The sequence below is a fragment of the Aphanomyces invadans genome (assembly GCF_000520115.1).
Source record: "Aphanomyces invadans strain NJM9701 unplaced genomic scaffold supercont1.10, whole genome shotgun sequence".
NCBI lineage: Eukaryota > Oomycota > Saprolegniomycetes > Saprolegniales > Verrucalvaceae > Aphanomyces > Aphanomyces invadans.
The window spans coordinates 1,046,268-1,068,349 of record NW_008580155.1 but is presented as its reverse complement, the minus strand read 5'-3'; the positions used below and the strand labels follow the sequence as shown (position 1 = coordinate 1,068,349).

Here is a 22,082-nt window from a genome sequence, read left to right as displayed (position 1 = left end):
AGCCATTACAGCACCGGAGTGCGTGAAGGCCTGCTCCGGCTCATGTCAACCGCCTTGTTGATCACGGTCGAGCACCAGTCAGGTAAGTATGATTTCGATATGGTGTGTCTAGCTCTGACTTCCTGCAATTGCAACTCCCGCGATTGAAACCAATGTTGAGTTGGTACGGATTGGCTGAAACAATGTTGTGAAGTTTTGATTGGCTTGTACAAACGAACGAATATGAATGCATTTAGTGTTCACACTAAATCTTCGTGTGAGCCATGTGTTCGGATACTCATGGGCTATGCGGAAAAAACGAAAAACGTCGATCCCGCGAACGGTCACTTTGCGAGTCGACAAGTATGTCTGAGGTCGAAGAGACGCTGGAGCGCATCAAGAACCACAAGGGCGTTGAAGGCTATGTGATTGCCGACAAGAATGGATCTGTTCTCCGCCGTCATCCTCACATGGACCCAGCGAATGCTGAGCGATACTCGACGTACATGAAGGAACTCACGACGAAGGCGCGTGGAGTTGTACGCGACTTAAACCCCAAGGTGCAACACATCCTGCTAGCATATCTTGACCGCCATCACATAATGGCACGATGCGTAGAATGATCTGCAGTACCTACGCATACGACTCAAGAAGTTTGAGATCCTAGTTGCTCACGGTATGACGACAAGTCCTGGGAACCACGTGGATCACGATTTTGTCGTGGTGTTTGTAGAACGAGAATTCCTCGTGATTGTCATTCAAAAATGGTCGCCAGCGTCAGCGTGATTGTAAATACCGTGCAAAGATATCATGTAATCGAAATTAGATTAAGATCGTCCACGCTGTTGGCAAGTCTTGTCCAACTCGAGTGCATGACGCCAGGCATCACTTGTGACGACGGACGTCCCAAAACTAAGAGCCACCAACCGAGCAACTCGAACCAAACGGTGGAGATCATCGGCCTACGATATCAAGGATTCGCCCTTGAATACACCGATAGCACAATACTGCTCGGTACCCGGATGGATTTGTCGACTTTACGCTCCTCGACATACCACTGCTCTGCAGTCTGAGCGCCGTCATTGCCCAACTCGACGTCCAAGCTTCGAAACACCGCAATGTACAACCGAAAACATTGCAATAGATCCTACACAAGTTCCGTGAGTGTGCCAAACGAGCTATTAACCAGACATACCTCTGAAGCAATGCTTGATGACGTATTACCTTGCTTGCCTTCGTGGCGAATGTGTACAGCAGTGGGAAGTATCGACTACAGAGAGCATCTTGAAATTGAATACTACTCGAGACGAAGCGACGATGTGACCTTGGACTTCGACAGTGTGATGAACTTCACGTCTTGCTGAAATTCAGTGTGGTAAAACTGAAAATCATACGTCAGCGTTTGGTTCTCAACCAAGCTCATAAGAGATTGGATGTTTCGCGTCCCTCTGTCGCTCAACTACAAGCAGTCACCGATCGACATTCCGTAGCTGTGGGTACTGTTACATCGTACCTGACCGGTGATCATGTTCGATTCATCCACAACGACTGCAGAACCTTCTGGCAATTGAAGCAATCCAGAATGCAAGTAGTCAATGGTGTAATCCTAGCAAATTGTGAACCGTAAGATCTATGTGGAATCGCAAACCTTTCGGGGAAAAAAAGAAGCACTGTTCAGCGATTCCAGCGTGAGATTCAGTGTAGTTGCGATCGGGACAATGCCATGAATTGCTTTGACGAGTTGGGCACACGCTGAGGCAACGGCAGCTGAATTCGCATTGGGAAACATCAAGTTCACGGCGAAGTGGCCAAAAGGAGTTGTCGCTTGTGAACGTTGATAGACACGGGATAAAAGGCACAACAAGATGAAATCGGCCGCGATCACGTCGCCTTGAAGGAAAGTTGCCAAGTAATCGACGATACTCTGGCGCATTTCTTCCACACTGAAAGGGTAACCCAATGCCTTCCATTGCTGCAAACACCATTCAATCCGCACGTTGTTCTTGCCATCCCCTGGAAATGATTCACCGAGGCCACAATGGCTCATAGCATACCCGAAGTAATCACGTTCCGATGCATCTGGAATATTTGATGAGTAAGTGAACACGACAAAGTGTGAAATACCTTTTACATGCAACGTTGGGATAAATTCCAAGAGTTTTGCATTGTCTTTGGATGCCGTTGCATCTTCACCTTGCCATTCCATCTCCAAGTCGTCGAGAGCTTGAGGGGTGAGGTCGAGTTCGCCAACGAATTCATACAAATGGTTCACTTTGTACTGAACTCCTTGATATGCCCGCACCATGACTTGAAAAGTTGGCTTTGCGAAATTAATTGTGGTGGCAGTTTTGTCCTTGACAGCAGCCGGTCGAGGTCGTGGATCATCTTGAACGTCGTTATCTAGGTCATGTCTTTTCTTCTTGCCAAGTACGCTTGTTCCTGCCATTCTTTCAATCGACAGCGTGCTTGCCGGAACTGATGGCACCAAAGCGTGTTTTTCGTGCAGCCACGCAGCATGACCTGGAATGACCTCGCATCGGTGGGACGTAGTTTCAATGTAGGCAGACTCATCGGCCGGGTCAACCATCAGCTGAGGTTGGCCAACGTCACGGACCAAACCTAACCATCGTACTTGGCTTCCATGGGGAATCTTGCCAGCGTCCAGTAGGGCTTGTGTCAAGAGCACAGGGCGCGTCGCCATCGCGGGAGAAATCGTGGTATGCTCAATTGATACAATCGAACTGTGCGCGCCAAAATCGGCCAACACCATATTAAAACTAATTGGTTGTTTTACTGAAATCAAGATAACCTTTCACATAAAAATAATCATTCGCAAGATTTCGACCAATTAGATCACGTAATTTCCAAGATTATTGAGCGATCTATCCGGATATGGCGTTGGTGATAAAGATATCCGGATACTGTGAGTGGTGTGCGGCGGTTGTTGAGGGGGTTCGATTTATTACCCGTCACTTTCGAAAGAACCCGTCCTACCACACAATGCCGGGAAGCCGCAGCCCCTCTCCTCGCCGCGACGACAGCCCCCGCCGCAACGACCGCAGCCGTAGCCGCAGCCCAGACCGTGACCAAGGTAACTCCAAGCGTAAGACGGGTATTGCTGCCCGCTGGAACGAAAAGGGGTTCGGATTCATCAAGCCCGACGATGGATCTGAAGATGTGTTTTGCCACTTTTCGTCGATCAAGGACGGCAACTGCCTCCGTGAAGGCGACCGCATCGAATTTGAAGTTCGATTCGATGAACAAAAGGGAAAGAACCGTGCGGAAGACGTGACGGGTGGTATCTACGAAGAACGTCGCCCCCGCGACAGCCGCAGCGCTGGTGAGTGCTACGATTTCAAGCAAGGACGATGCCACCGTGGCGACTCGTGCAAATTCTCGCACGGTGGCGGAGGAGACCGCTACGACGACCGCCGTTACGGCGACCGATATGATGATCGCCGTGGTGGTGACCGCTACGACGACCGACGTGGTGGCGACCGTTATGACGACCGCCGTGGTGGAGGCCGCGACTACGAACGCCGAAGCCGTGAACGGTACTAAATTGATGTGCACTGATAGGTTGTTCCCCAAGGACCTATAGTGCGTCTGAAAGTTGAGCCGTACCATCCGGAGTTAAAACAAACCGTGTGGGATGTCATAAAATGAAAATCGCTATCACCAGTGGCCCTCCGGCGGCGCAGTCTCTTGCCTTGTTTCGTATCCCCCTGTGGCGCCCTCTTGGTGCTGGCTGCCTTCCGTTGTTGCTTGATGCTACTTCCGCTGGTTGAGCCGTTGATGAAGGCGTCAAACGATGCAGCCGACGTCGACTGAGGTACCATCTCCTAGATCTCACTTTTTGTAGAGTTGTGATTGAGGTGTATTGGGCTCGTTGCTGAGGTTTGGAAGTGAAATGCCTTGTCCACCACGAGGTAAGCTCAAACGTGAGTTGGAACTGGAGCTGCTGTCGGAGAGAACTCTTCCGGCGGTAGCTCTACCGACAACCTTAACGTTCAATACATGTTTGACATTGCGTGTATATCGGGGTTGAATGTGGCGCGACGTCGTAGTCGTTGCGATTCCTAAAAATCTAGTGTTGATTGAACACAGAGGACAGCAGTGGGTCTTGGAGTTTGCATGTTGGGGGCTATCCTCGCTGTCTGGATCGAGCCCAAATTCGTGCTCCGTCCCCGGTCCACTAAATGAGTTGGCACATACGACTATGGATCTGGAAAACACGCGCTACTCTCCCGCCATTCTGCTTTAGTCGATGGAAGGTTTCTTGGTGCACTTGATTCCTCCCCCGTTGTGGTGCAATCTGTAATTGAGGGAATAGTTCGGTTTCATTGAACAAAAAGTGGTCATTATTTGCCAATCAAACAACTCCAATGCCCCATACTTTGATGATCTCGAAATTTGCGATTATGACGTCCGGCAAAGTTGCAGCGTCGGTAGCCGCAGGCGCTGCGCTGCGAGTAGGCCTGTTTGTGACAGGTCTGGATGCGTTCACTCAAGACCGTCTTGAGTATGTGACTCCACTGAACTCGTACCAGAGACTTCAAGAAGGGCACTTCTTGTACAAAGCTTGTAATGCCCCGTATGCTGGTGATTCGTTCCATCAGCCCCCACTGGTGCTTGCACTCTACAACTTGCTCGAATCGTTCACTGCGTTCAACACATCGCTGAGGGTGTGTTGGATTGGGTGTACGATTGCCGTCGATGTGCTCATTGCACTAGGGTTTGCGTCGCTCTGTCGTGCGTTCCTGTCGAGCCAACAAGAACAACAGTGTGAGCGCAGCAAGATTTGGCTCAACCATCCTCCCGTGTCGCCACTTCTCACCCCCGAGAACTTGCCAGCGACGACAGCGGCGATGTTCCTCTTCAATCCGTACTCTGTGATTGGGTCGCTCGCGTTGTCGACCACTCTGTTCACCTCTGCATCCATCGTGTGGAGCTTGTCGTTTGCGATGCAAGGTGCAAGTCACTATTCTTTACAATATAGTCATCTTGACAAAATGTTTTGCAGGTTTTCTTGTGCCAGCGATCCTGCTCTTGTCGATCGCTACCTACTTGAGCGTGTACCCCGTGGTGTTGTCAGTTCCCGTGCTTCTACTCGTCCATCACGCGCGCTCGTCCATGTCGCGTCCTTCGATAAGTGTAAGTTCAAATATGACCTTTCAGAGCCCTCTGATGCGACGGTGACTCTAGACATCGATGTACTTGCCTCTGCCACGAGTCGCGTTCTCTTTGGTGCTGTTTGCAAGCTGTCTCGGAGGCCTTACCGGTCTCTCGTACGTGTTTATGGGTCGCAGCTGGAGCTTTGTCGAGTCGACTTATGTTTGGCTGCATCGCTATCCCGACTTGACGCCGAACATCGGCATCTTCTGGTACTTCTTCATGGAATTGTTCGACCGCTTCCAGCCATACTTTTTGTTTTTGCTCCACGTGCATCCGTATGTGTACATTGCGCCGCTCTATATCCGCCTGCGGTACGACAACGGTCCACTTTTCATCGCGCATCCTCTTGACCACCGCGTAGCTCGCGACCGCTGGTGTATGCGACCATCCTGCTTGCCCTCGTATCTCTCTTCCAGCCGTACCCGGCGATGGGAGATATTGGATTTGTCATGACATTCTTCATCATTCACCCGAGCTCAATCATTGGTACGTTTGCATGAACAAGGCACGTGCGTGAGGGGGCAGTTGAACGTTGGTTGCGCTGCGTAGGCATGAACAACAAGTTTGTGCTGGCGACGGGACTAGTCGTGGCGAGTGTCCTCATGCCCGTGATGGGTTTCCTTTGGTTGTACCCGGGATCCGGAAACGCCAACTTTTTCTACAACCAGACAATCGTGTTCCAGTTTTTTTACCTGCGTGTGGTCGGGCAGTTCTTGGCCGCGACCATGCGCCGCGACAAACAGCTCGACGAATATGTCAAATTGCATTGAGAACCCTTCAGGTTTAAACAATACTACACGCGACCAACGCAACGTCCACGCGCTCGTTCGATCATGCGTCATTCTGCGCAGCCTCGTCTGCTTTTTTCAGCTTCTTCGGCGGTGGAAGACTGCCCAGAGCGTCCTGGAAATCCAACTTGACCGCAGGGGTATGAATCGAGTCCAGGTCTTGGTACGAAGTCGATACTTGCCGGGGATCCACAGGCAAGGGGCGGCTCTGGGGAGGACGAGGGTTCGAGTCGTATCGTCGAGGATAGTTGGGGGTAGGTGGACCGGTGTTGTAGCCTCCGCCGCGACCCCCCCGGTAACCACCGCCCCTCGGGCCGCCGTCGTAGTACGGATGACGGTAGCCACCTCCTCCTACTCAACGCGTAATGGATTGCTGGCAACAGGATGGGGAACAAAGTACCTCCCCGGCCATAGCTGTCACGGTTCCTTTGGTCGTAGCCAGAAGACTGGCGCAAGATTGGCTGGTTGGTCGTTGCCACGGGATCCATCGGTCGGTCCGGGTCTTCCCGGTATTGGTCCCACATGCATGATTCGCCCGCACTCACAATCTTTTCGACCACAAGCTCAGGGTGCTTGTTTCGAATGTGCTTCTTTACAAATTCCAGGCTCTTGAATAGCTTGGTGCAGAGCAAGCACCGGTGTTTGCCGTCGTCGCCCGCCTTCTCCGTGTACGAATTGTAAACTGGTTCCAGAGCCACTTCCTCTCGCGTTTCAATATCTTGGACCATCGCAAGTTCCGCCACGCGCTTGGCTTCCACCACGCTTGGGGCATTCGCTTTTATGAACGCTTCGATCTTCTCGTCCAGCGAGACGGACCAGGCGCCCCACCCCGCGCCGCTCGTCTCTGTCGACGGCGTCGGGGAAAACACCTTATGGGTCACCGTCTATTTCAGCAATCTGCATGAGTTTCCACCGCAACCTTATCCGAACAGTCTCAAGCACGTCACAGGAAATTTCACAGCGCCAAATTCTTCGCTAAATATACGATCTCACGCCCATGAAGCAACTGTAGCACCGTCAATGGATATGGAGATAGCATCACTCTTGTTGCCACAAAATAAAATCCACCGGACGAGACACGTTACCTTGTCGTCTTCAATGTCACGCTCGGTGGCGGCAGGGCGGACGAACACGGCTGGGTACGCGTGCATGACGTCGCCCATGTCCAAGCACTGCACACCGGCATAATAAATAAAATGGTGCACACGGCGGAGGTACGCAACGACAATGTCGAGGCGGTCGCGGTCCGACTTCGTAGCGTCCACGTCATTCAAGATCGGTTCAATACCCAGCGATGGATCGTCGAACGACTGCTTGTCCAGGAGGGTCGCCACGTGGAGCGCTTGGTGGAAGTCGTACGTGATGCGGTCGGGTAGAGACATGTATGAAGGTGTCTTGAGTGGCGCGCGGGCACGATAGATCATGACCTACGCAATGCATCTCCATGTGAATTGACGGTCGAAGAACGATGCAACTACCTGGAGGCGAAGTGGATGAGGCATTTCCGGCGCTTCGACGAGCAAGTTCTGCAGCTTTGGCATGGCCGCGGTGGCGGCGGCGGCCGTGGGGTACAAAATGTACGCTGACCGCTCGAAGTCCATATCTCTCTTCTTCAATGGATCGGATAGCAACAGCTCGTCAAACGGCCCCTAGCCATTCAATTAATCATGTGTAGAAAAGGTTTAGAAGGTCGCACTTGGTTGTGGATCGCTTCAGAGATGACCGAGAATGGACAAGAGCATGGAATACGGCGAATATACAGCAATCGCGCGCTGTCGTCCATGTCGTTCGCCAAGACCGGCCCTGCGGACACAACAGACGCAACAGGATCGTCACTCGTGGAGCCCATCCATGCTGCTTCGTCAAAAGATAGCGTAGTCGTCTTGACACGCTCGGCGAATGCTTTGACGTCCACGCGTTTCTTTGCGAGCTTCTTTTGCTGGTGGCGATGGCGAATGGCTGGGGAATACCGTTCTTGCAGCCACTCCTCCATCTTGTGTTGGTCGAAAAAGGACCGACTCGATTTCACCAGCACACGCTTCTTGTAGTCTTCGTAGCTGTACATGGATAAGAATTTGGCTGTGTGTGCACGGAACGATGTTTTATGCAACACTTACCGCTGCAAGCACACTTCTGGTGCTACGTTGTCTTCTTGGCGCATCATGAACGCCTTGTACGATTCCAATACTTCGGTTTCGACTCGAGGTGGATACTGGTTTGCACCTCCATTACCGCGGAAACGGTCGTCGCGCTCAAAGGATCTCCTGCGACCTCTGAAAGGAGGACTGCGCGAACGTCGACGGGGAGGGCTTCGCGATCTGGACCGATTTCGACCACCTCCGCGGTACGGGCTGCGGCTTCTGTCAGGCGGTAGGTACGAAGACGGAGGACCGCCGGAGGAGTAAATGTTTGCTGGTGGTTGTTGCTCGTCGAACGGAGGTTGTGCTTGGTGCATCTCGGCTTGGAGCGCGGATTGATCTAACTCCTCTTGTGCAGGGTCCTAGGTAAAGCTTTGCCCTCATGCTTGCAAAACAATGAGCGGTACGACGCAGAAACCTACCATGCTGCCGTCGACGTTCACGGGTGGCAGCGCTTGTGCACCAGACCGCAGTTCTTCTGAGGTTTGAATGGAACCACAAACCACAGTAAGGTTGTCGTCACAGATTGGCTGAAATTCATGATTTATAACCAATCGAAATATACAAATTTCGCCTCCAGTGGCTGGACTCAGTCGGAACCAGGTATTGTGCAGGCTGGTCCTCTGTGTCTACAACAGGCCTTCAAATTTTTGACTTCCTTGAATTGAACTCCTCGTCCGCAAGCTGTCGTTGTCCTGAGGGGCGGCGTCCGTATCACTTCGAAGATGTGGTGGCTCTCCAATTTGAAACTCCAGCACATGACATTCCTTTTAAGTGCGCGCACCTATCGTTGGATTTACTGCAGAAGTAAATGAAACCCAATATCTTGACGTACTTAACCGAAGTGTACTTGGTGCTTGCATAAATTCCCCCGCAATTCAAACCACCATCGCCATTTCGACAACAATATGGCGGCAAAGGCGCGCCAATTGAGCGAAGTGATCGAGATTCCAGACTCACCTACGACTACACGGCGCGTTGCCAAAACGACGCCACCGCCAAAGCTTCTAGTCGCTTCCCATGGCGCACAGCTGGATGATGACATCAGTCGGCGCCAAATCGAGAAGGCACTGAGGCGGAACGGTTGGAAATACATTGAAGGAGACTTGTTTGGCGGCGCGTACTGCACACCGCATGTTAAGTTGATCAAGGCCACGGGCAAGCTGTCTGGTGTCAACGGAGCCGACTACTTTGATAGCCTTGAATCGTTTGAAGAGCACGTTCGCACCACGCCTGAGCTCATGAATCTCGTTCGCCGTGAGGTTGAGAGTGGCAACTTGAACAACGAAGGGACGCTCACTCCAACGCCAGCGAAGCCTAAGAAACGCTTGTCCTACTCAGGTGTGGTAAAGCCAACGCGGCAGTCCACCGAACCGTCGGCACGGTCCCAACGCGACGTGGTTGACATTCGATTTGGCGAGATCGACAACATTTTGACTGGACGCGGGTGGAAATGCGTCGACGGTCCGCTTGGATTTGTCTATTGCAAACCCCATGTCGTCGTGAGTGGCCGCAAAACCAAGTTCTCTGGCGAACCAGGCAAAGACTTCTTTTACGGCCGCGATGACGTGGAAAAGTACGTGCGGTCGAACCCCCATTTGCTCAAGTCGATTCGCGATGAGCTGATGGCGCCATCCTCCGACTCGGAAATCGAAGCGCCGAAGATAAAGTCGTCACCAGCCACCCCAAAGACCAAAGGACGAACAACTACACGATTCAGTTCATCGCCCAAAGGTCGCCATCCACCCAAAACCAACGTGACCCCAAAAGCCAACTCGACTTCGAAAACACCACCGTCGAGAAAGTTGAACGAGGCCACCAAACCCTCTAGCCACACAAAACGACAAAAACAAGTTGTATCGCCGGCTATGCTGCTGCCACCAAAGAATAAACACCGCCAAAGTCTGGGGTCCCCTGCCGACGGCAACGGTGGTTCATCTGGGGCTGAGGGTACGTCCACAGTCAAGAGTCCCGTCCAAACAACAAATGCCGGCACGAAGAAGCGACCAGCAGTCGCTTCAAAAGACGACGACGTAGCATCGAAGAAGCCTCGTCGAGCACCTGTGGGGTCTCGAGGAGCTGACACGCCTAATGCTGTGCAGCAAGTGCCGGAGGCGGTCGCCGTGGAAACCAGACATAGTGACCTTTCCTCACGCACGATCGACATGGGCCATGACCCGGTCGTCGCAGACAACGCCGAAGAACAGTCGTCGTTCTGGCGATGCGCAATACAGTGAAGGGGACAGTTAATCAAGATAGCGCTGGAAAGGTTTGACGTGTAATACTACAGATGATTGCATGAGCGTCTGTGCCGATGGGATCCACTAAAGCGGTCCGACGATACAGCCCACACGACGTCGTTCCCCACAACGTGTCAGCAACACTCGAATCAATCTGTGACATCAATCCACACGCGCTCTTGGCGGTCCGATAGACACGAGTGGAGGCTTCGAATCCTGTGGCCTTTCAAGCGCAATGGCAGCTTCATGAAGCTATGACGAGCCGGTTGTCGCGGCCATTATCCACGAGCATGCCCAGGGCGTCGCGCCTTGCAAATGAACCAAGGCTGGACCAGACGCATATGCCACATGGATGTCGACGATATGCCGTTTTAAACACGGCGTTGGACAACGGGAACATGATGCAGTCTACTCCAGGATCGGGATCGCGTACTGGAACCGAGGTGGGGCACTCGGGTGCACGACAAGCACCGAGAGTGTGAAGAGCCGCCACTTTTTGATGTCGAACAAGTACATCCGACCCCTCCATTCGATCGAGATCACGCCCGCCATCAACGCGGACGGTTTATCAATGAAATAAGTGTCGTGGAAGGACCAGTCGTCAAAGTTGAACATGTACTTGGCTTGCGACGGCAACATGAGCGATGGAATGTCCAGGATCGTGCTCTCGCGGCGCGTGCGACGTTCCCACAGGTAGCACACCACAACGCTGCCAAAGCACACCGCCACCGACACCCCCATTCGCGTGATGGATCCAATTTCAACGACGCCGCTGTCGCAGACGAGCTCAAAGTCCATGTCGACGGCGGTGCACGTCCTCTGGATGTGCACGGCATGCTGGTTCGGTTGATATTGGGACCACAATACAGTCACAAGCCACGCGAGCCACGCGCTATGGCTTGCGTAATATTTCGTGTAGTGCTGTGTGATGAAGCTAAACATGTCGTTCAAGATGTACACAAACCAGTGGAGCTCGAGCGCCGCCAGCATCAAGTTGGTCCACGCGAGTGGTGGCGACACAAACCCCGTCGCCGCGCCACGCTGCACCAAGTCGAGCCGCGCCGTGTTGAGGAAGATCATGGCGGTGATGCTGCGGATGAAGAGGAATGCACGGCCTGCCCAAACGAGACCAACAATGCGGCTCATTTTCAGCAAATTGCCGCCTTTGATGTGGCCTCTCGTCATGATCGTGTACAGCGCGATGAGCCCCCCCATGGTCAGAAACAGGAACGTGACGTACTGGCACACGAGGAGCAGTACAAACGATACATCTGTCGGGATCTCAGATGCGTCTGGGCGCATCGACTGCAGTGCGTACTGGTCCGATAGCGTCGTGATCGCGCCCGCGTCGCCGTGGAACGTCACGACCTCTCGGGACCCCGTCGCCCAGTCGTAGAGGAAGCGCCACCCCGTAAACTGCCACACGTCGTTGGCCGGGTCGAGGATGTTGACCTGGAACAGCGACGGTACCGAGTTGTTCACGATGTACTGCACAAACACAATGTTCAAGGCAGTCACTTGGCATTGAGTGTCCAGCGCCATCTCCCGCAGCGGTGCAAACGTTTGGTTGAACGTTGTGACGAACGCATACAAGCTCGCGTACACGTCGGCGCAGTTGGATTGCGGTAGGGCATCCCACCTGCACACTTGTGCGATGTACGCGTCGGTGAAGTTGTGGACAAAGGAGGCGCCGACGACGGCAAACAACGTCTGGTACTTGTCCGGGCGTCCGTTTTGCATGTTGCCGAGGCTGCACGAGTTCTCTGTGCTAAAAGCCGAGTACATCGACCCTAGGTTTTCGAGAGACCCGACCAAGTTTGGCATATCGTTTCCACACAGGAGGTTGCCCCCCTGCAATGTTACGGCAGAACCGTTCGAGGCGAAATGTGGCGGGAACGGGCTGTAGAACACCTTGGCCGGGAGGGCCAAGAACGCTTTTTGTGCTGCCATGTGCGTAAACGTTAAATTCGATAGATTTCCCATCAGAGCTTCGTAGAACTGACTGAGCACCGGGACCGGCGGCTCAAACCGCATGTCGATGTTGCCAAACGGCCCGAGTAACAATCGCAACGTCGCCAGCCCACTTGTGAGAACAGCGGGCAGGGTGGTGTTGGCCATGAGAAGAGCCTCTCGCGACACATTGGCAAAGGCATATGTGTTGGTCCCGCGAATGAGGCTGAGCCCCGACACAGCCGTGTCGTTGGATGCTACGGCCCACAGGTCGGAAGCAAATCCCCAGTACATTTTGAACGTGGACTGCAGATGCACACGCATGCTGCCGGCACGGTTGGCCATGCTGAGCTCATACTGCGCGCCCAGAGTGTTTTGAATTCGAAACGAGTTGGAAAACCCGACCGATTTATAATCTTGCCATTGCAACGTAAACCGCGTGATGGCGTGCGACGTCCACGCGGCCACTTCGACCGGGACGGTGCGCCACCCGCCTTGAATATCTTGCAACCATTGTTGGCCACTGAGACTCGTCTTCAGCGGCCGGGCCAGCCCGATCTCAAACGACGTGCCCCAGCACGCAGTCCACTCATGCCAAGTTCGGAGATTCCGCAGCACGCCTTCCAAGTACATGGCTCCATTGGATGCGTCGCACCGGCGCTGCCGTTGCAACGAGCTGGCCATCTCCCACCGCTTGTTGAAGTCGACCCAACAGTACTGGGTGAACATCCAAGGCATCATGCACGGGTTCATAGTTCGCAAATCTTGAATGACTCGGGCCAAGTCCGAGCCGTGGCTCCCGTAGAGCTGTTGCCTCGGCACGACGCCCCCTGACAAGACAACGCTCGTCGACTCGTTGAAGACGTGCGTGAGGTCTGCATACCCCGGCGAGTCGAGCCGCGCCACTTTGATCGTGTTCACGTCCAAAAGTTGCCGCGTGAAATACTGAATTAGAAACGCGTGTGTTCCCGTGCTGTTAAAGTGTGCCCAGTAATAGTCATTGGCCATCGACATGGGCGCTGTCACGACCATGTAGATCACGTTCGTCACGAGCGACACCAGGATCATGCCAAATCCGATGGCGATCGCAACATCGGGACCAACCTTTTGCATCCACAGAGGGATCCCTTTCTCTCCCATGCGTGTAGACGTTGCGAGGCGGTTGATAGCCAACCGGTTTGGCTTTCGCACGAATGAAACGCGCGACGTGAATGGAATGCGGGCGTAACGAGCTGGGACGTCGTCGATGGCAGCGCGACTTTCGTACTTGCAGATGCTGGACGCCAACGACCGCTCGAACGAGTGGGGAAACAGAATCGCATGGCCGTGGTGGCGAATGTCGTACTTGGCGCAGTCCAGAATGAGCCAAAGCGTCACATCGGCCACATACGTGTTCTCCCGGTATGAAAAGTAGAGCATGCCGCTGATTACGGCGCTGGTGTTGTCAAGGCACCAACATCCGAGCACTTTGATGTTTTGGTGCATGAACGCTCTCGTGGCTCCTGGAAGGATGAGCGTCGGCGAGAAGGTCGCGTCAAGCTTGGCGCGACTGAGCTTGGCCATGACAACCGACGCGACGACGGCTGCTAGTTGAACAATCCACAGCAGAAAGACTCGGGGCTTGCTCCCAACCTGAACCGATCCAGCGGAGCAGTCGATTTGAGTCCCCATGGACGAGTAAGCGCATTGGCGATCGATGGCCGCGATGACGGTGGGAGGTCCCCACACGTCCAAGCCCAGCGTGATCATCCACGCGAGGAAGCTGCTCAATGGCGCGAACCGACGAATCGATTCGTGCCGCACGATTGGGTCAATCAAGTCGTAACAGACGTAAGCTATCCATGTCGTTTCCCCGGCAAGCACCATCGAGTCAATGATATTTCGAGGCACAACTTGAAAAACGCTCATGTTGCCGTCACTGCCAAGTTCGACAGGTGCGGTAGCAAGGCACATCATGGCGACGACGCCGCGCAGCACGAGCAACGGCCGTCCGATCCACACGGTTCCAGCGACCCGATTGAACACAAACCAGTTGCGTCCGACAAAGTGGCGACCGCGCCGCAGCCATACCACCAGAACCAGCATCATGACGAGGCACAGCGCCAACGTGACGACGCCAGACGCGACGAACAAGGTCACGCCGAATTTATGGCCAACGTCGTTCTGGTTCGAGTGGATGTAGATGGGGCGGTACGCGTATGAAATCAAGGTGAGTTCGAGCAGGTCGTTTTGGAATGCGACGACTTCGCGCTCGCCCTGGGCCCATTGAAACACGCTCATCCATCCAAATGTACTCCACGCATCGCCAAAGTCATGCACTGGCTGCGTTTCAACAACGACTGTCGAGTTGGCGCCCGGTCGTTGCACAAACTGCATTGTCGAAATCTCTAACGCTTGAATTTGCCGCACCAAGGTCGAGGCATCGTCAGCGAACGTTGCAATGTCGTCTTGAAACAGCACGAACGCTTGATGCGCTGTCGCGACCATCTTCGCGCACGACGATTGTTCTTCCGATGGGACGAGCTCGCACATGCTCGACGCGACGTCGTCTCCTAAGATCGCAATGGCAAACAAGTTTTTGTCGAGGGACCAGTCGATTGCGTAGGGAGTTTGCTGCGTGCACGCTGAATCAAAACCAAACGACGACTGGATGTACGGCTGGGAAACGCCATTGAGGCAGAGAGGGTTGCCGCCGTAAAACTGGAGCGAAGCGTTCGCCCACTTGACAGGCGTGGGGTGCAATGAAGGGGTGCAATTCCACTGGGTGATGACTTGAGGGTTACGACGAAGAAATGCGATCACCGCGGCTCGAAATTGGCCCACAAACTTGGTCAAACTCGGCGGCGGCGAGACGTATTCCAGGTCAAAGTTCCCAAACGCCCCCCACTGATCTCGGATAGCCTTAGTGACCGAGTTCACGGGGGGGCCAAGGTAGTTGTCGATCAAGAGGGGGTTCGGTGATTTGCCAAAAAACACACTGCTGCTGCGAACGAGGCTCCTTTGCGACTCGCGGACGGCCATGTAGTCGTTGGCAGTCGTACTCGACAGCATCCCTGACGAACTCAAGACAGTCAGCGCCTTCTTCGCCATGCTCTTGACACGCACGCGACTGACGAACCCGACTGCATTCGTGACCACAATCGATTCGTCCAGGCCAGACTGGATTTGGTTTGACCACTGCATCGTGAACCGGTTGAGTTTGTACTGGTTCCACACCCCCACTTCGTCAGCCAGCGGCACCCATGTATGCGCGCGAATGTAGTACACCCACGCCGCGCCGATCGCTGTCCGCGATATCTCGTTGAAGTACGCAATGGCGAACGCACCTTCGCTAAGCGACTCGATCGCGTGAAAGTTGGTGTTGCGCATGAGCGCTTCAAAGTATGCGGCAGCATTGCGTTTTTTCTGGAGCAGACACCGCTTCTGCCGCTGGTCGCTGTGGGCGAGCTCCCACAGCCGCTTGAAGTCCATCCAGCAGTACATGGTCGACACGATCGAGATTTCGTCGAGGGTGAGGTTCCTCAGACTCAAGATGGAGGTTTCGATGGGCCGGTCGTCGCTGAACAACAGACCGCGTGTGTACGTGGGGTAGATCGGTTCGGGAGGTGTCAATGTTCCTGCGTACGACTTTTGAATTGCTAGAGACAAATCTGTGATGTCGAATGGCGCCGTGTTGGCTGTGATCAGGGCTGTGTTGAAGAGGTCGATGAGCGCGCTTTGCATGCCGGCGTCTCGAAAGCGCGGCAAGAAAATGTCGTTTGCCAGGTAGGTGCCATAGACAAACCATGCATAGACACTCATGACGACCGTCCCGACCATGTACACGACCCCAGCGACATGGATAACTTGGTGCCACCGTGTCCTTTTCACTTTGACGACAATGTCGATCTGGTGTCGCGGTGGGGCAGCTGGAGATGCCGCCATGTGCGATGGCCAGACCAAAGGAAAGGGAGTTTCGACTATATTGTGTCGTCAAGTGAACGTTACCAGGCCATCGAGACTGCCCCACTTACTTGAAACGACACAATGGAACTATGGTTGTGATGGTTGACTTCCCCAAAGGACGTGCGATGGTTGACTTCCAAAGGACGAGCCTACCACCACATCGTTAACGATTCCTTCACGCACCACCGGTCGAAAGGATGCAGAAAAGAGTCCTTGGGTCGCCCTGGCCAAACACCTGGAGCTCTTGAGGTTGATCTGTTGAAAATGAACACGTTTGAAATGTCCTCAGGAAGGGATGCGTCAGAGTAATTTGTCAGTAGTTTTCAAATTTCCACAACTCGGGATTTCAAAAGTCTGAGGAATTTTCAACGGTTCGACCAATTGGTGCATTCTATATCGCATTTAATTGACACAAAACAATCTTAAGATTTGTATATGCCTCTTGGCGGGAGTCTTACAAAAACGTACTCAACACGGCAAAGCCGCGTACTTAATTCGACTCGATTGCGCGCGCAACGTAGTCTCAAGTACCGCCATTTCACAAGTTTAAACATGTCGAGGGAATGGCCGACAATGCTGCGCATGGCAACCACTGTCGATGGCATTTGCGGTGGCGCTAAGTGGCCTGCTCTCGTATTCGACAGCTATCAAAGCGCGCGGGACTGGATGGTGGACGTGACGCCACTTGAGAAGCTCAAACCAGTGTTGGACGTCGAGGACTGTGTGCTCTTCTACTTTGGCCGGTGCACCGGTCAGCCTGCCACACGCCCCGATGAAGTTTTTCACCTTGCCATTATGCCAAAGAGCCGAGCAAATTTGGAACCATTCGCGCAAAGAACCGAACGTGACACTATGGACCCACTCTTGACCATGGCGTTCAATGAAGCACTCCAGTTCGCAGATGCCCCAACTAAACTCTGCGCGATGGAAATGCTTGTCCGTTTCATTATTCAAGACTCAACGTATTCACTTCCTGCCGACAATGGAGAAGGCGATACCATTGATTGGAACGCCATCTTTGAAGTACTGTGGGACATGCTCGAAGCCGATGGTTGGGGCTTGTCAACATTTGGCGACAAGTTGCTATATTCTATCCCCTCCATGGACTTTTCGAACTTTGAGGTTGGGTCCACCGTGTTTCAATCCAAACGGCTTGCTTTGAAGAAGGCCGTCGAGTATTACGCTTCCAGAAGCTGTTCTACAGCCGCTGCCTTATGGGATTCCATGTGGATCCAAATGGAAGAACGCAAACAGTGCTCAATCATGGTTATACGAAATCTGACTTTCTTCGTGACACCCCAAGTCGAGCACTTTGATCATCTAAAGACTGGCGAAACAATGTTTGCCTCGAAGAAGGATGCGGTCATTCGATTTTGCCGGCGGATTCCCGACTCTTCGCCAATCAAGTATTCGAAGCCTATGGGGATCGCGCCAGCACCAACTGGCAGCGTTTCACACTCCGCAACTACTTCAGCGAAACCTCTTGCTACAGCGCGCCCTCCCACCAATGACATTGTGGATATAAAGGAAGCAGCTGTGCAAATTGCCCCGAGAAAAACGCTGAAGCGAAAAATGCCGGCCCAGTCCGTGTTTCCCCCCGTTGTGGAGCAACCCGCCCACCGGCGAACGGCGACGTCGGCGTATCCGTGGGGGTTTGTCTGGGACGTCTTGTCCAAGGACTTTTTGTGGAAGTGCAAGCCTGGCAAGTTTGGTTTCGATTTTTATTCTCCCGATGGCCTGACATTTGGTACAGAAGAAGATGTGATGGAATATTTGGTTACATCCAACAAGTTGTCAGAAATCGAGCGCTTGATCAAGCTTCACGGCGCCCCAACTCCCGAGCAAAACAAAGAAAACAGCGCGAAACCCCTTGTACACACAGCTAAAGCTGCTGTTGCTACAAAAGAACCAGCCAAGATATCGAAACCGACGAAGTTGGACAGCGAGTCCGATAACGACGATGAACCTATCATCAAGAAAACCAAGGCCCTCAAGTCGAAAAAACGCCTCTCGTACTCGTCGCCGAAGGCATCGAATAAACCAGTTAAAGCCACTTCCCACAGGGCAAGCATTCCCGAGTCTATCGGATTTGGCGTGATCGAGCGTGTCTTGAAGTCAGTTGGGTGGAAGTGGGTGCAAGGCAAGTTCGATTATGTGTATTGCAAACCCCATGTAGTACTCGGCAACAAGGGCAAGATTTTTTCCGGTGACGAGAACGTCGACTTCTTCCGATCCAAGGAACAGTTTGAATTATACGTCCGCAACAACTCAGAGCTGATGGCTTTCATTCGAGCGAAAATCCGTGCAGACAAAGGATTGTCCCCGCTGAAAGACAACTTTGCCGTACTTGACATGTCAAGCGACGAAGACCAGTCGGAGAAGGAGCGGATTGTCCAGAAGCCTAAGTCTAAAGTCCAAGTTGTCGTCGACGACGAAAGTGAAGAAGACCTTCAAAAGAAATGGTGTCGAAAGGCCAAGAAGTCGTGGTGGCTCGAAGAGAATTCCCAACCTGTGGCTGGTATTCCTGCGTTCGAAGTCAAGTTTGGCAACGTGTACAAATTTCTCCAAACCAAGGGGTGGTCGCATCGCCCTGGTCAATTTGGTTATGACTACTACCGCCCAAACGTTAAGACCGAGGCCGACAAAATTCTCAATAAGACATACTACCAAAGCGAAGCTGACATGGAAAAACACTTAAGAACATCTGGCGAGTGGAAAAAAATTGAAGCAAAGCTGATGCGCCAACACGAAGCCGCCCAAGCTGGTTTGTCGTCGCCATCGTCCCAGTCGTCATCTGGATCGGAACCCAGCGACATTGGCAGCTCACTGGCCAACGAAAGGGTTGATGATGTGGCGAGTCCCCCACCGCCAGGTCTGTTTTGCCGTATGTGGCGTCGTTTGGAAGAAAAAGGGTGGACAAAGGTGGCGCCGCAGGAAATGGATGGCATGTACATGTACTGTTGCCCCAACGGCAAACGATACACAAAAGAGGAACTGCAGATGCATGACGTTGAAACCCTCATCAACAATCACAAGAAGAACAACGTCGTCGAAGTTCATGACTCTAGCGACAGCGACGACATGCAAAACGATGAAGCGCAGAAGGATGATGATGAAGTTTCCGTTGTCGAAGGAGAGCCTTCAGAAGTCGCCCAAACTCCGTCCAACGAGGTACCGTGCAATTAATAGTTGCTTTGTTAATGGATTTGTAAACTAGATTCGGATGACACGCCCTGCGGTCGCCAAGGCCCCACCAGTGGCTGGATTTATGTCTCCTGACGGTACATCAATGACATCTTAAATATTGCTCACGGGTATATTAGAATCTACTCTCAAGTCGTCAGATAAGGTTGTGGCGCGCAACGTTCAGCAGGACTTTACCCCGTCGCCATCGACTGCTGCTGCTGCTTCGAAGCCAGCGCAAACAGAAGTGTCGCCTTCAAAGAAGAAGACCGTGATGCAATTGGAATTCGAACGGGTCTTGCACAATCTTAGCTCTGGGTACACGACGAAATCGCCGCTTCTCCATCGCACGAACGAATGGCGGGAGCTGGTGAACTTTTTTGATCGTTGCATCACCACTGGGCAACGCAAGAGCGTCTTCGTGTCTGGTGCGCCTGGTAGCGGAAAGTCGGCTCTCATGAAATTGATGGAACAACATGTCGTATTGGCGTGGAAAGAATCTTCATGCGACACATCTCTCCAAGTGGTCAACCTCAACGCGATGCAATTGGGAAACGCTGGTAGTGTCTACAAGTCGATTGCTGCCCAAGTGACAAACCAAGATTATTCGACTGCGGAAGAAGCCACCGCGGCACTTGAGCTGGCATTCAAGTCCCAGAATTCTACAACGTTCGTTCTGACTTGATTGATTTTGCTGTTGACTGACTGTGGCATTAGGTTTTTGATTCTGGATGAAATTGATGTCCTCCTCCAAGGCAAAGGCGAGCGCGACTTGTACCGCCTCTTTGAATGGGCTCATCATCCGTTTTCGTCTGTGATTTTTGTCGGCATTGCAAACTCGATCGACTTGACCCAGCGCCACCTGCCATTGCTGAAGAGCCAGGACTGCAAACCTCTCTCTGTCGTGTTTGGCGCTTATTCGCACGATGCAATCTCGGACATTCTCAAGCAACGCGTGTTGACAGACTCGCTGACACCGATGCCCGTGATTGACGTCATGGCATTGACGTACTTGGCGCGAAAAGTCGCTTCTACCGACGGTGACATTCGCAAGGCATTGAGCATATGCCGCTCGTGCTTGATGCAGCAGCAAATGCGAGACGTGTTGACTCCTGTTACAATGGCCGACATGGTTGCCGTTATGAAGTTATATCTGACCTCATCGAACGCGTCCAAATGGCAGCAGCAACCTCGCTTGACAAAGGTACATCAAGTTGATCGAACTAAGGAATGATTATTCACTGATTTTTTGTGGTTTGTAGCTTGTCCTGTTCGCAGCGTTGCAGGTCCAAACCGATCGACCAGGTGTGTACAACACAAACACTGTGTACGACAAATATTGCGAAGTCGGGCGAAAATGCATGAGTATGTCCCAGCTGATTTCGATGGGCGAATTCAACCAGATGCTCGACGCGCTGGCTGCAGAAGGGCTTGTCGAAATCAAGAAGGACAAGAGCTCGTTCAAACTGTTTGGCAGCACCGAAAGTGCCGAGAAGTATTTTGCAGCCGATCCGTACTTCCGTGCCCTTCTCTGATCAATTTAATCGACCGACGTGTATTCTACTACCGCACTGCATGCCTCACAAAAAGGCTTCACGCATGAATTGTGATGATGAAATCACATACACATATATGTAATTTTCCAACATAATTTCTGCTCTCTATGTATTTCTACGACGGAACGGTTCGCCTGTGATAAAAACATGATGACCAACTTCGAAATACGGCTTGTACTATTGCAAATCAACGACGTTAGGAAAAAGTATTAGATTTATCAGATTATTTGCTGAGCTTTTCGCATGCGCTAAAGGAGGCGGCGAATACAGTACCCTGTAGTTGTTATCGGGCTTGTTAATGTTACAGGGAACGACGGAAATCCTTCCCCCGTGGAACATGAGAAATCTCTTGAAATTTGTATAAGATAACACTATTTCGACGTTGGATTTTGCTGGAAAATATATTACATTGAACTTTTTCAGCTGAAGAGGACTACTAGTACGTTGTAATTAACGTTAGTCAAAATATTGGGATTTCTACTGCATTGACTGTGAGTGCTTGCGACCTAGCTCAAAGTACTACTAGTACATTCACAACTAGTTAATACTTCCATTAATCCAAACCGTCACTGAGACCAAAGCCTTCGTGGACGAGAGATTGAAAACTGTTTATTTTTTGGCAAGTTCAATTTATATTAAAAAGACACAAGGCATTTCTTCCCCATCGGCAATCTTTCGCAGTATCATGGTCAGCCTCTTCTCGGCTGCGAACACCACAGATTCTTCGCGGAGTCACTTGCTGGTAGATCAGCTTGCTCGTCAAATGGCCTCCCGTCGAGAGAGTGAATCGGCCAATCTTTTTGTCTCGTACAATCATATATTATTTTGCATTGATATATGGGTTACTTCTCTCGATTTTTGTTCTGTCTTCCTGAGCAAGTCATACAATTTGGAAAAACTAGTGGGTAACGTTTTCGCTGCTGGCAAACCAATGTTACATGCTATCGGGAGGGGTGTACTAGTATTGCCTTTTGTGTGAGTAGATTGATTTTAGTTAGTACCAACCCAAGTACCAACCCAAGTACCAACCCACGCAGTCTCCAAATGAATATAGGAATGGTACCAACCCAGAATCTACGAGAATGGCAAAGGTACCAACCCAGATTCTACGAGATCGGAATCCCGTCG

At 52.3% G+C, this 22,082-nt stretch overlaps 8 protein-coding genes across 10 annotated transcripts; 5 read left to right on the top strand and 3 right to left on the bottom strand.

Annotated features, from left to right (window-relative positions):
- Positions 1-339: 339 nt before the first annotated feature.
- H310_06011 (hypothetical protein) lies at positions 340-765 on the top strand (the record flags this gene model as incomplete). Its single annotated transcript, XM_008870898.1, has 3 exons — positions 340-539; positions 598-655; positions 713-765. The coding sequence occupies exons 1-3, from the start codon at positions 345-347 to the stop codon at positions 763-765; spliced, it is 306 nt and encodes a 101-aa protein (XP_008869120.1). The 5' UTR covers positions 340-344.
- Positions 766-773: 8 nt separating this feature from the next.
- Positions 774-2,709, bottom strand: H310_06010 (hypothetical protein). Its single transcript, XM_008870897.1, has 7 exons — positions 2,104-2,709; positions 1,628-2,058; positions 1,493-1,585; positions 1,304-1,438; positions 1,175-1,249; positions 998-1,126; positions 774-941 (listed from the first exon to the last, which is right to left on the bottom strand). Exons 1-7 carry the CDS (start codon positions 2,678-2,680, stop codon positions 807-809), a joined length of 1,575 nt encoding a protein of 524 aa, XP_008869119.1. The 5' UTR covers positions 2,681-2,709; the 3' UTR covers positions 774-806.
- Positions 2,710-2,946: 237 nt separating this feature from the next.
- On the top strand, positions 2,947-4,015 carry H310_06009 (hypothetical protein). Its single transcript, XM_008870896.1, has one exon. The coding sequence runs from the start codon at positions 2,980-2,982 to the stop codon at positions 3,538-3,540; it is 561 nt and encodes a 186-aa protein (XP_008869118.1). The 5' UTR covers positions 2,947-2,979; the 3' UTR covers positions 3,541-4,015.
- A 379-nt stretch (positions 4,016-4,394) lies between these two features.
- H310_06008 (hypothetical protein) lies at positions 4,395-6,872 on the top strand. Its single transcript, XM_008870895.1, has 5 exons — positions 4,395-4,950; positions 5,003-5,133; positions 5,185-5,465; positions 5,516-5,640; positions 5,704-6,872. The coding sequence occupies exons 1-5, from the start codon at positions 4,401-4,403 to the stop codon at positions 5,922-5,924; spliced, it is 1,308 nt and encodes a 435-aa protein (XP_008869117.1). The 5' UTR covers positions 4,395-4,400; the 3' UTR covers positions 5,925-6,872.
- H310_06007 (hypothetical protein) lies at positions 5,842-8,576 on the bottom strand. Its single transcript, XM_008870894.1, has 7 exons — positions 8,503-8,576; positions 8,060-8,442; positions 7,639-7,999; positions 7,421-7,591; positions 7,028-7,369; positions 6,343-6,826; positions 5,842-6,293 (listed from the first exon to the last, which is right to left on the bottom strand). The coding sequence occupies exons 1-7, from the start codon at positions 8,503-8,505 to the stop codon at positions 5,986-5,988; spliced, it is 2,052 nt and encodes a 683-aa protein (XP_008869116.1). The 5' UTR covers positions 8,506-8,576; the 3' UTR covers positions 5,842-5,985.
- A 323-nt stretch (positions 8,577-8,899) lies between these two features.
- On the bottom strand, positions 8,900-16,542 carry H310_06005. Of its 2 annotated transcripts, XM_008870892.1 has the most exons (3): positions 16,284-16,542; positions 9,617-16,229; positions 8,900-9,560 (listed from the first exon to the last, which is right to left on the bottom strand). In XM_008870892.1, exon 2 carries the CDS (start codon positions 16,192-16,194, stop codon positions 10,729-10,731), a length of 5,466 nt encoding a protein of 1,821 aa, XP_008869114.1. In that variant the 5' UTR covers positions 16,195-16,229; positions 16,284-16,542; the 3' UTR covers positions 8,900-9,560; positions 9,617-10,728. The 2 variants fall into 2 exon arrangements, with proteins under 2 accessions (XP_008869114.1, XP_008869113.1); XM_008870891.1 differs by having other exon boundaries at positions 8,900-16,229.
- H310_06006 (hypothetical protein) lies at positions 8,957-10,382 on the top strand. Its single transcript, XM_008870893.1, has one exon. The coding sequence runs from the start codon at positions 8,989-8,991 to the stop codon at positions 10,315-10,317; it is 1,329 nt and encodes a 442-aa protein (XP_008869115.1). The 5' UTR covers positions 8,957-8,988; the 3' UTR covers positions 10,318-10,382.
- A 227-nt stretch (positions 16,543-16,769) lies between the features above and the next one.
- Positions 16,770-21,055, top strand: H310_06004. Of its 2 annotated transcripts, XM_008870890.1 has the most exons (6): positions 16,774-17,962; positions 18,007-19,386; positions 19,433-19,496; positions 19,539-20,067; positions 20,116-20,602; positions 20,661-20,969. In XM_008870890.1, the coding sequence occupies exons 2-6, from the start codon at positions 18,493-18,495 to the stop codon at positions 20,931-20,933; spliced, it is 2,247 nt and encodes a 748-aa protein (XP_008869112.1). In that variant the 5' UTR covers positions 16,774-17,962; positions 18,007-18,492; the 3' UTR covers positions 20,934-20,969. The 2 variants fall into 2 exon arrangements, with proteins under 2 accessions (XP_008869111.1, XP_008869112.1); XM_008870889.1 differs by having other exon boundaries at positions 16,770-19,386; positions 20,661-21,055.
- The last annotated feature ends 1,027 nt before the right edge of the window (positions 21,056-22,082 follow it).

What these genes read in the sequence shown, in the direction of transcription:
- H310_06004 (XM_008870889.1), top strand. Translation starts at nt 16,789, where the DNA reads ATGCTGCGCATGGCAACCACTGTCGATGGCATTTGCGGTGGCGCTAAG. An exon ending in CCCAAACTCCGTCCAACGAG is followed by an intron (nt 19,387 to 19,432) that starts GTACCGTGCAAT and finishes TTTGTAAACTAG; the next exon opens with ATTCGGATGACACGCCCTGC. An exon ending in AAGTCCCAGAATTCTACAAC is followed by an intron (nt 20,068 to 20,115) that starts GTTCGTTCTGAC and finishes CTGTGGCATTAG; the next exon opens with GTTTTTGATTCTGGATGAAA.
- H310_06007 (XM_008870894.1), bottom strand. An exon ending in CTGAAGCGATCCACAACCAA is followed by an intron (nt 7,592 to 7,638) that starts GTGCGACCTTCT and finishes TTGAATGGCTAG; the next exon opens with GGGCCGTTTGACGAGCTGTT. An exon ending in TGACAGCTATGGCCGGGGAG is followed by an intron (nt 6,294 to 6,342) that starts GTACTTTGTTCC and finishes CGCGTTGAGTAG; the next exon opens with GAGGAGGTGGCTACCGTCAT.
- H310_06010 (XM_008870897.1), bottom strand. Translation starts at nt 2,680, where the DNA reads ATGGCGACGCGCCCTGTGCTCTTGACACAAGCCCTACTGGACGCTGGC. An exon ending in CGAACATGATCACCGGTCAG is followed by an intron (nt 1,439 to 1,492) that starts GTACGATGTAAC and finishes GACTGCTTGTAG; the next exon opens with TTGAGCGACAGAGGGACGCG. An exon ending in AAGTCGACAAATCCATCCGG is followed by an intron (nt 942 to 997) that starts GTACCGAGCAGT and finishes TTGATATCGTAG; the next exon opens with GCCGATGATCTCCACCGTTT.
- H310_06005 (XM_008870891.1), bottom strand. Translation starts at nt 16,194, where the DNA reads ATGGCGGCATCTCCAGCTGCCCCACCGCGACACCAGATCGACATTGTC.
- H310_06006 (XM_008870893.1), top strand. Translation starts at nt 8,989, where the DNA reads ATGGCGGCAAAGGCGCGCCAATTGAGCGAAGTGATCGAGATTCCAGAC.
- H310_06008 (XM_008870895.1), top strand. Translation starts at nt 4,401, where the DNA reads ATGACGTCCGGCAAAGTTGCAGCGTCGGTAGCCGCAGGCGCTGCGCTG. An exon ending in TGTCGCGTCCTTCGATAAGT is followed by an intron (nt 5,134 to 5,184) that starts GTAAGTTCAAAT and finishes CGGTGACTCTAG; the next exon opens with ACATCGATGTACTTGCCTCT. An exon ending in TCACCCGAGCTCAATCATTG is followed by an intron (nt 5,641 to 5,703) that starts GTACGTTTGCAT and finishes TGCGCTGCGTAG; the next exon opens with GCATGAACAACAAGTTTGTG.
- H310_06009 (XM_008870896.1), top strand. Translation starts at nt 2,980, where the DNA reads ATGCCGGGAAGCCGCAGCCCCTCTCCTCGCCGCGACGACAGCCCCCGC.